This window comes from Wasmannia auropunctata, unplaced genomic scaffold, assembly GCF_000956235.1.
Source record: "Wasmannia auropunctata unplaced genomic scaffold, wasmannia.A_1.0 LD334196.1, whole genome shotgun sequence".
NCBI lineage: Eukaryota > Metazoa > Arthropoda > Insecta > Hymenoptera > Formicidae > Wasmannia > Wasmannia auropunctata.
Genome location: NW_012028694.1, coordinates 51,157 through 62,295, shown reverse-complemented (window position 1 = coordinate 62,295; position 11,139 = coordinate 51,157). Strand labels below are relative to the sequence as shown.

Here is an 11,139-nt window from a genome sequence, read left to right as displayed (position 1 = left end):
CTCCTCTCCCCCTCTTCCCTTTTGAAATCCTGACAGATGACACGCGCGGAACGTCGGATATTTTTTTTTTCTCCTTGGACCGACGCCGGCTCGCGCGGAGGCTCCTCGCGTCTTCGCGCGGAACTCCGAACTAATGCTAATGCTATATAATCTCTCTTTGCAAGCGACATTGTATCACCTTGTAGAAGCGTTATGGCGTTTGAACACGCGCGGTGCCTGTGACGCGCGGTGCCGAGCAGAGATCAGATCCGCAGCGCGTGGAGCGGTTCTTTTTGTTTTTTCCAAGAGTCAAGTAAGATTCGGAAAGATATTCTTCTGATCTTCCTTCCTCTAAGTGGCATGGTAGAACGATAGGGTAATCTAGTCACAACATATAAAAATAATTCAAGGGGTCGTGGCAGAGGTGGTTTTGATTTCCCTATGCGAGGTGGATCGCCAAGGTTTCGAGGAAGAGGATTTGGGCCACGCGGGCCGATGTTCCGCGGTGCAAACAATGGGTTTCCCTTCGAAGCTCCACCGAGGCCGAATTGTCCGCCTGGTCCGGCGGGACCGAGATTCCGGGGACCGCCGCCGTTTGATCCCAGCTGGGGACCTATGGGGCCACCCAATTTCATGGGCCCTCCAAACTTGATGGGACCTCCAGGAATGGTATGTGTTAATCTCTCGGTGATTGATGAATTTATGTCGATTTCTAATTCCAAAATCTAAATTATTGCTTCAGCCACCACCTCACATGATGAACGGCCCTATGGGTGCAGGACCGGGTCCGTACGGGCCACCTCCTGGAATGGGGCCACCTAACATGAATAGCGTAAGTTATGTGTAATGAAAAATTTTATCTTTAACTACATCTATGCTGCCAATATTGTTAGAATATCTTTGTATATCTGTATTTTTGATAATGCAACTTGTACAGAGTATATTTTCATTTACATCATGTTTGTTTTTTAAAAAATAGATGCTTAGTAAAAAGTGTTTAAAGAATAAAAAATAGATATAGTAGAAATGTGTTTTAAGAATAAAAAAATAAATAAAAAGTTTTAAAAATATCTTTCTAAATGAAGTGTACGCTATAGATTCCAGGCCAACAACAGCCACCTCAGCAAGTGCAACAGCAAGCAAACATTCCAGGTCTAGATCTCAACGGAGAAGTTTGGGTAGAAACGAAAGCGGCCGATGGCAAATCGTATTATTACAATATTCGTACGAGAGACACCACATGGACTAAACCAGAGGGACCAAATGTAAAGGTCATGGTACAGGATCAGGTAAGTAAATGCAAATTTCGATTTCTATTTGTAACCAATTATATAATAAATTTTTTTGTCATTTGTTATTTGCAAGTAATTTCACTACTTTATTTATTCTTGGTCATAATATCTGGGCTATGATGTACACCTTTTTAATATAAAAATCATTTATTATTATTTTCTTTTGCCATTAGTTTTATGATAAATGTTTTTACGCGAGATAAAATACAGACCGGGGGAACGAAGTAAAAATAAAGAACCGAATATCAAAAAATTGACAATTATCAATGTCTTAACAAAGATCGGTAAGTTTAGCAGTCAATAAAATTGAAAGTTTATTTCGTTCTTTTGTAGAAGATTTGATATGATTAATTCAGAAGGGGTTCTTAACGAAATGTATCTTGTGGTTTTGCAGTTAGAACAGTTGGTGCATGGCGCGTCGAAACAAGCGGCAGCACGTTCTACCACACCTACACCATCAAGTGGTACGCCGACCAAGATTAATGACAACAGAATATCTCAGGGCGGCGAGCAATCATCCTCTAACAATACAGATGCCATTAATCAATTAAGTACGGCGCCTCCAGGCACCGGGCCACCACCTACATTGAACGATACCCCGGATGTCAATCAAACATCTGACACGAATCAATCAAACGGTAACTTGATTTAATTTTGAAAACGTTTTTCGAGCTTGACAATCAAGTTTTTTTTTTAACTTATGCCAAAATATTGTCAATAAGAGATAAAATCTTGAAATGTCAGGCACAGCACCCACGACAGTTACCAACACGCCACCAATAAACACACCGGCGGTAAATACGAATATGATGCAACCGCCGCCAAATATGATTCCTATGCAGCATAGAATGCCAAATCAGTTTGGTAATCCGATCGCAACGCAATTCGGAGGGGCGCCCTTCGGGATGCCACCGCCTGGTTTCCAGCCTTTTGGCGGTTATGGACCACCACAAGCAAATTGGGGTAAATATAAAATGAAAAAGATATCCGACGAATATAATGAAAAACAAAAGAAATATTTTGTTTAGTTTATAGTAGAGACCCTCAATCAGAGTCGAGCCATAAGACGATTGGCTCTAAATCCTGCGAGAGAGAAAGATAGTTCTCTCTCTTTTCAATCTAACCTTTATATATATATATATATATATATATATATATATATATATATATCTTTCTCTCTCTCGCAGGATTTAGATCAAATCGTCTTATGGCTCGACTCTGAGAGTCTCTAGTTTATAGATTATTAATTCCTTTTTTTACCTTCATTTTTTAGGTATGCCACAAATGCCTCATGGTGTAATGGCACCTCAAGCGCCCGCCGAAGATCCTGCTATACTCGCACAACTCGATTCTGAATTAGTAGCAGCTGCTATGGTCTGGACCGAGCATCGTGCACCAGACGGCAGATTCTATTATTACAACAGTAAAGCGGGAGAATCAGTGTGGGAAAAGCCGCAAGCTTTGAAGGATCTGGAAAGTACGTAATCCCTTTACTGTGCATATTGCACGACAATTGTTTTTATAAAGCAAAATAACTCACGATATTAATCTTTAAATATAATTTCGTAATAATAATTTTTGTAATATATGAGTCCTAAATCTGATGTTATATTTTGGAATTTTATTTTGTTAGATGCGAAATTAACGTTACGGCAGAAAAATGAGGAAGCAAATGCTGTTCCTACCAGTACCGCTGTTACACCCACTATCGTTACCAACAACAGCACCGCGATCGAACCTAGCAAACCTGAGAAGCCGCAAGAGAACGCTCACGAAACCAAAGATAGTACAAAAGAAATTGATATCGCTAAACCGAAGAAGGAGGAAAATATTGCAAAGGAACCTGCAAAGCCCCAAGACAAGTCTAGACCTATTTCTAGTACGCCAGTGCCTGGAACTCCATGGTACACTCTTAGCGATACTTGTTTTTATATTGCCACTCGTATAATGTGTGTATATTTACATGAGCCAACTAATATATTTGTATGTAAAGGTGCGTCGTTTGGACGGGAGACGGACGAGTGTTTTTCTACAATCCCTCTTCGAGGATATCGGTTTGGGAAAGACCGGACGATCTTGTTGGCCGTCAGGACGTGGATAAGATGATATCAACGCCGCCAGATGCAATTGGAACTCCGAAACCAGTACGCCAGTCGGACACCAGCGAAAGCAGTGATGACGATCAGCCCACGCCAGCCAAAAAGATGAAACACGATGATACCAAAAGTAATTGTTACTCTTCAAATAAAATATTAAGTGTGTATTGATCTTTTAAAATATAAATTCTGCATTATCTTTCAGACACACCCATCAAGGAAGAGGAAGAGAAGGAAGGAAAAAAGACCATCGACATCGGTAAGGAGGCTGCGATAGAGGCCGAAGTCAGAGCAGCGAGGGAGAGGGCGATAGTTCCATTGGAAACCAGGATCAAGTCGTTCAGGGATATGCTTGCAGAGAAAGATGTAAATTATTATATTAATATCATTTATATTTATACAGGCTGTTATGTTGCTTTTAATTTATTGTTCCCGAAATGAATTAAAATCTCTATTTTATTCTTTTACTCACAACCTTTGAATTCTTAAATCTCTTATAATCCATACCTTTATGTAACTTTATTACTTTATTGTGTTTTCAGGTATCTGCATTCAGTACTTGGGAGAAAGAACTTCATAAAATAGTATTTGATCCGCGCTACTTACTTCTAACGTCGAAGGAAAGGAAACAGGTCTTCGAGAAATACGTGAAGGAGAGGGCAGAGGAAGAAAGGCGAGAAAAGAGGAATAAGATGAAAGAACGAAAAGAACAATTCCAGAAGCTCTTGGAAGAAGCAGGACTTCATGGAAAGTATGTGCACAAACAATTTTTTTTATACATTCCATTTCTACAGAAAATTTATTTATTTTCTATGCTGCTCTTTTGCAGATCATCCTTTAGCGATTTTGCTCAAAAACACGGAAGGGATGAACGATTTAAGAATGTAGAAAAGATGCGCGAACGAGAAAGCCTTTTCAACGAATATCTTCTGGAAGTGCGAAAGAGGGAGAAAGAGGAAAAAACTGCTAAACGAGAACAGGTATTTTTATTTTATTAACATCACTCAACGTGCGCGCGCATTGTGTGGCAATGCAAATCATTTTTCAGGACCATGCATTCTAACACGAATAATTATGAATATTTTCAACATTCGATACAAGTAAGACATGCATTCTAGCGACATATCCCTATCCAAAATTCCATTAGTGTACATGTATATTTAATATAAATGTAGAGGATTTAGGTACACTAAAATATCTTTCAATATCATCAATAATTTGAGATACTCTAAAATAATAAATTATTTTGTATTCTATCAATTTTACTGATACAAATAGTAGACTAATATTCAATTTATGCAGCTTTTATTGTAAATTTTTATTTTTATCAGTCCATGAAAATTTAGAATTTATATTGTAAGTTAATTATATTGATTTTCATCATTTGTGAGTTTAAAGATTCATAAGAATATTTCTTTTCTTCTGATATATTGCATTCTGATATTGATCACATATTTAGAGTTTTTTTTATTATAATTTATATTTTTGTGAGCTTGTTTTTGTTTTATCTAAAAGTATACCTAAAAATCCTTTGTATCATAAGAAGAGAGATCATAAATGACATTTTCTACTTTTAATCCCCTATCCAATAAACCTTTCTCCTTCCATTCCAGGCAGAAGTTTATTTATAATGAATTGCTTCATAAATGCTGCCCGAAGAATTATTTGAAGCAGCATATAAATATAATACATATATCCGCGATAAGTTGCGCATGGGCTGAATATTTATTCGGCACTTGCTTCTATATATATGTTTACATAATTATATTATTTCATTAATTTCAATTGAAGAATTACTTCACCTTATTAAGCGAGGCTTTGCAATGCGCGATAGCATAAGAATCAAATTAAGAATAAATGCAAAGCGTTTTTTAATTCTTATATAGGAGAGGATATACGTTTTAGTAATGTTTAATGAAGTTTATGTTTTTGCAGCGATAATTAATTAATTTCTTTCAGGTTTCATAGGTATGTTATTATTTTGTTCCACTTGTAAGATAGATACGAATTCCTAAAATTATAACGCGGCTGAAGAACACATATACCAGGAGATATTTCTCTAATAATAATTCTCTACTCCAGTAGATTTGCTCGATCGAAATCGAAAAGTTTTTGTAGCTCTAAGATGGGAGATGTAGAGAATAAAAATCTTAGTATGTGACGCTTCCTTATATACTTATGTGTTCTGAACTCTCCACTTCAGTCAGGATGCAGGCAGGACAGGTTCCGTATGTGGAGTGGCGTGGTACTGAAGCTGGTTGGTGGCATGGATGATGTCATCTACCATTCCCACCTTCTCTGCGGGTCACTGTTGGCACACCCTCGCGCGCCGCATACTTTACTTCAAAGCAGAGTGTCATGAGAATGAACAAACTCGGTATTTGTATATTACTCGTAATCCTCGTTACTTCAAAAGATTAACTTTTCCCCAGAATTCAAAATTAATTTGACAAAAAAAAATTCACGATAATTCATTTGGAAGGAAAAGAAGGGTATACAAAAGCCCGAGGTAGCATTAGTCCGCAGAATAGTCTCTCAGAGTTTATAAAATATTTCGATTTGAGAAATATAAAGATTTTTTTTTCGATTCTAATGCTACCACAGAACTTACATTAAATGTATGGACATAAAAACAAATCCACTGACGTAAACAACTTTGTTTGACTTGTTATTTTACTTTTGAGTAATAGTTGCTTCGGACAATACTTGTATATACTAACATTGTCAATCAAAAAATTATTTTGCGTATATGGATTATTAGGTAAAGTATTATATTCACAAAAAAGCAACGGATTATTATCTTAAAATCATATTTTTTCTATTGTTCTTATGTCAATACATGATGCATCAAATTTGGTGTACAAAAACACATATGGAATTCTCAAGTAATTTTAAGTCGCGGATCTTAAGACTGTAAACGATTCTTGTTGTCGGTTATAATATATATAAAATTAACTTTATCATGATACATTTTAGAGAATCGCAATAAGTTGTAGTACAAAGTTATAATGCGAAATTATTAAATTTGGCATAGAATGAGTGATTTGCATTTCATAAATTTGTTTTGTATTTTGTCTGAAAATCTCAATTATTTTTGTTCTAATGATAATGCAAGTGGATTTTTATATTAATTTCAATTAGAATGAGATAAAGAAATAAGTTTAAGCAGATGTGCAAGAGCTCCAGCTTCTCAGTACCTTGAAAATCTTTATAGGATCCGAGTAATGTTATGTCGAATTTAGAAAGACGAAAATGTGCCAGTGTCTGAGCTGTAATCATTTCTCGATTGTCGTTTTTTACAATAATATTAAATATTCTTCTTTCAACAAAGAATATCATACAAATCATTTCGGTCGTTTACAAATTACGCAATGGGGACATTGGAAGACAAAAGATATTTTATGGGACGATTCTTAGTTTCACACACGTTGCGTAGATCAGACTATTCAAAGATATTTGTCTATCGTAGCTAATTTTGTTCGTTTAATGCTTTCAGTATTACGAACTAAAAAGTATCGAGGCTTAGGAGAGAAAGACAAAGAAAGAGAGATGCACTTTATTTTAATAACATTTTAGTAAGCATTAATTTTATAATCTACCTGTTATGTTATTTTTACGGAAAAAAAGCATCAAGAAAAATGAGCAAGAGAACAATTGCGTTGCAATTTTTTTATAAACGGTGCGATGCGCTATGAGATACGTGACGCTAAAATTGTGGGGTTCTTCGAAAGGTATTTTAGAGTATAGCGAGTAGGAGAACAAAAAAAAAAAGAAATTAGACGGAAACTCGTTTCGTAATTTGGACGGCTGCGAGCTTCTAATGTTTTCGAAGTTAGCGATAATGTACTAACCATATTTTTTCGTTTCAGCAAGGACGGCAGTTAAACATTTACTTACCTTACACATTCAGTTATCATTAAATGGCAGTATATTGCGCACATGAGAGAGGCGTATGTTGATTTTTAAAGTTTGACTTAGTTTTATGTGCTATTTAACATGAAACATCGAATTGAATACTGTACATTTAATGATGACGATGATCATAATAATCATTTTTACAGGAATAATGAGTTAATAATTTTTTTCAGCTAAAAAAATGATCAGCTTAGTTCATTAAAAAAAAATCCGACAAATAGAGTCCTTAACGTTGTGATACCTCCTGATATGAACGAACACGAATGATTATTTCTTCTACCCCTAACGAAATATAGTTTGAAAACCATTTAAAAGGTTTGCAAGTTGAAATAGTTTGATCCACATTACAGATCATTGTATCGTAATGTTTATAAAAGTGATTGTAATGTGGCTGAGCGTGTAATAATTGGTTGAAAATATATTAAAGCGTGCATGATATAAGAGAGCCAAGAAAGATTTGATCTTTAAAAGCAAAAAAAGAATTGTATAATAGTACGTAAGCAAGCAGTGATTGTTCTTCAGCGATGAAAACTCTTATGTTAAATGCGTTTCAGGTAAAAAAGGAATTCTTTGCGATGCTACGTGAACACAAAGACATCGACAGGCATTCGCATTGGAGCGATTGTAAGAAAAAGTTGGAAACGGATTGGAGATACAGAGTCGTAGAGTCGGCAAGCACGCGGGAAGATTGGTTTAGAGATTACGTACGGCTGCTGAAGGATGAGCGGAAAAAGGAAAAGGAGAAAGACAAAGACCATCGGCACAGAGAGAAAGATCACAAGACGGACAAGAAGGACAGAGACCGTAAGGATTCGGATAAAGGTAAAGAAACTAAGTCCAGCAAGGACAAGGCCGACAAGGATAGTACAAGGGAAAAGAAGCAGCGAAAGAGCGACGCACCCGTGGAGGAGAGCGAGAAGGAGAAAAAAGAGCCGGTGGTAGAGAAAGAGAGCGGGGAAATTGAAGAAAGTGACGACAAGAGCGTTAAAAAGGAGAATGATGTGAGCACAAACGATTTCTGCGTCTCTCTCATTTTCGTTTATCTTTTTGTACAATTTTTTATGCTCTATCTCTTTGGTTTTCCAGAAGGAAGAGGGAGATGACCATTCCGATTCGGAAGAGGATCGTGAGAAACAGAAAAGAGACCGCGAAAGACGGGCGGAAGTCAGTCTCAGAGAGAGAGAAAGAGAAGTGCAAAGGACTTTGGCTACACATCTTCGCGATAGGGATAAGGAAAGACAACATCACCGTCACACAGAGGCGATTCAACATTTCAGCGCTCTTTTAGCTGATTTGGTATGCATACAGCTTCAATCAATTTTTTAATATTTTACGAAAAAATTATTAATATCTTTGATTGCAATATCTTGATAATATCTTGACAATATTGTCTCAATTTCAGGTAAGGAACGGTGATCTAGCGTGGAAAGAGGCGAAGAAACAATTGAGGAAGGACCATAGGTGGGATTTGGCCGAAAATTTAGATCGCGAGGAGAAAGAACGACTGTTTAATGAACACATTGAACAGTTGGGACGCAAGAAACGCGATAAATTTCGGGAATTACTTGACGAAGTAGGCGCATCGACCGAGCTAACGGCATCCTGGAAAGACATTAAGAAACTGTTGAAAGACGATCCTAGATACTTGAAGTTTTCTTCTAGCGATCGAGTACGTAGTTTAAAATTAAATGTAAAAGAGATTTAGAAATTTTTTCATTCTTTTTCCGTATATATTTATTCCATATGTATTTTTATTCGTTTCAGAAATGCGAGAAGGAGTTTAAAGAATATATTAAGGACAAACTCGTCGCTGCCAAAGCCGATTTCAGAGAGCTTTTACAGGTGTGTTTAATTAATTCACAATACATCGCTTAAAATTCTAACGTGACTATTAGTCAGGAACGTGCGTTTTTTTTTTTTTTCAGGAAACGAAACTGATCACTGACAAAACGTACAAAAAAGTTCAAGAGAACAGCTCGCATCTAGCAGAGATCGAAGAAATTCTGAGAAAGGATCGCCGATTTCTCGTGCTCGAGGCTGCAGCCGCCGAACGGACTCGATTATTAATGGGCTATCTAGAAGAGTTAGCACGTAGAGGTCCTCCGCCACCTCCTACTGCTTCGGAACCATCGAGAAGATCAACTACAAAGTAAATTTGAATACGCAGAACAAAGATGACAAAACTTCACGTTTTGTTCTCTTAAATTCAAACGTCGTTATTCTTTTCTTAAACGTCTGTTTCTGTTTCAGCTGAAGAATGATCTACATCGAAGATGCGGTACACATATGACACATAACAGAAATGAATGAATTTATAGCTGTAGTTAAATTGAATTACTTTACACACCGAATTATCGTCTGTATAGGATTCAATAAAATTTAATGAATGCCAATTCTACACAAGATTATATTGCATTGTGAGATATTGTAGCGCAAGCATATATATTATTGTTGAATAATATTAAATGAAGTTCTTCACAGAATATCGGTGAACCCCGTGTAACATAATTATTTTACAGTGCAAACACTATATTCTGTACGCTTGTATCTCGTCTAAATTACGCGCGAATTACAGTGGAATAAGAAATTGATTTTCTAATAATAAAATTAATAATAATAGCTATTGTAAAATTATTACAAAAATATTACTATCTTTTATCATTAAACAAATTACGTCATTCTCCAATAATCCTTGCGGCTCTTCGATATTATCCCTTCAATATTCAAATTATCTAACGGAGTATTTTGTTTAGGATATTATCTCGACCTAGCGCCAATTATTTCTCTTTATATAATATAAAGACAAACATAAAGATGAGTTCCAGTTTGTAAAAGAATTCATAAAATATGAGCAATGATAAATAGAATTTCTCGTTAGCGCGATTAGTCAATAAAGGCATTCTAATTTATATTGAAAATTTTTATTACAATACTATTTTTTTTACGATGTACATACTATTATTAAATTACTTTTGCAGAAATTAACTTTATTATAAAATAGAAATTTTCGTTCATTAGTTCCTGTACTGCATCTTAGATGGCGACACTGACGTGATTTATACATACCAAATGACTAATATAGAAATCTCGGTGATTTCAATGCTTGAATATTAGAGATTCTAATATCGGAGAGTTCAATGTGTGCATAAGTCAATTTTAAGATAAACATTACGCTCATTGATATTTTAACATCAAGCATCATTAGAATGATGAAAAATAATTGAAAATCATTTGAAAATGTAAATATATTGAAATTATGTCTCTTTTTTCATAATTTATAATACATATATACATTCCGAATATAAAATCCTAAAGAAATTCCAAGTAACGTTAAGCGCAATAATGGTGAATCGAACGCTCTGCTATTAAATAAATATTTTTTTAATATTATAGAAGCAAGAACCGCTGACTCCTTCAATAAGCTGATATATGTATTTAATTTCAAGATAACTTTAACTTCCGTTTCTTACGTAATTCTTTGTACCCTTTTTTGCACGTCGTCTCGATCGCGTGAATTATACGTTATATAGATTCGATCGCACATACACACTTAATGCTTCTTCTGGTTCCTACATACAGCTTTACAGCTATTGAAATTTTTCTCATGCGTTCACGATAATGTTTATCCGGACATGCTATCGACAGGTATCGTTGCCTAATAAACGCTACGTAGATATCTACATTATATATCCCCCCCGCGTTATACCGTTACGATATACAACGGCACGTTGCACTTCCTGCTATCGCGGTAAGAATATAAAATCAGTAAGCTAAACAGAGTGCCGGTGAACTCCTACGTAGCCGAGCGTTACGTCATTAGGTACGCGAGCACGAAACAATCGAGAGCAGAGGCTGAG

The 11,139-nt window shown here is 35.9% G+C and overlaps 1 protein-coding gene across 3 annotated transcripts in view; it reads left to right on the top strand.

The window, feature by feature from the left end:
- LOC105459320 (transcription elongation regulator 1) overlaps positions 1-9,901 on the top strand; it is a 10,312-nt gene extending 411 nt beyond the window's left edge. The window contains exons 1-18 of one of the 3 annotated variants that reach the window (XM_011705249.1): positions 213-292; positions 390-648; positions 722-811; positions 1,077-1,268; positions 1,666-1,909; positions 2,016-2,234; positions 2,545-2,748; positions 2,905-3,175; positions 3,265-3,497; positions 3,573-3,733; positions 3,910-4,118; positions 4,197-4,347; positions 7,837-8,283; positions 8,369-8,578; positions 8,685-8,951; positions 9,047-9,124; positions 9,208-9,431; positions 9,533-9,901. In XM_011705249.1, the coding sequence (XP_011703551.1) occupies positions 421-648; positions 722-811; positions 1,077-1,268; positions 1,666-1,909; positions 2,016-2,234; positions 2,545-2,748; positions 2,905-3,175; positions 3,265-3,497; positions 3,573-3,733; positions 3,910-4,118; positions 4,197-4,347; positions 7,837-8,283; positions 8,369-8,578; positions 8,685-8,951; positions 9,047-9,124; positions 9,208-9,431; positions 9,533-9,536 (3,432 nt within the window). In that variant the 5' untranslated portion in view covers positions 213-292; positions 390-420 and the 3' untranslated portion in view covers positions 9,537-9,901. Of the gene's footprint in view, positions 1-212; positions 293-389; positions 649-721; positions 812-1,076; positions 1,269-1,665; positions 1,910-2,015; positions 2,235-2,544; positions 2,749-2,904; positions 3,176-3,264; positions 3,498-3,572; positions 3,734-3,909; positions 4,119-4,196; positions 4,348-7,836; positions 8,284-8,368; positions 8,579-8,684; positions 8,952-9,046; positions 9,125-9,207; positions 9,432-9,532 lie in introns of those variants that run through there. The other 2 variants (XM_011705247.1, XM_011705248.1) reach the window with 2 other exon arrangements.
- Positions 9,902-11,139: the final 1,238 nt, after the last annotated feature.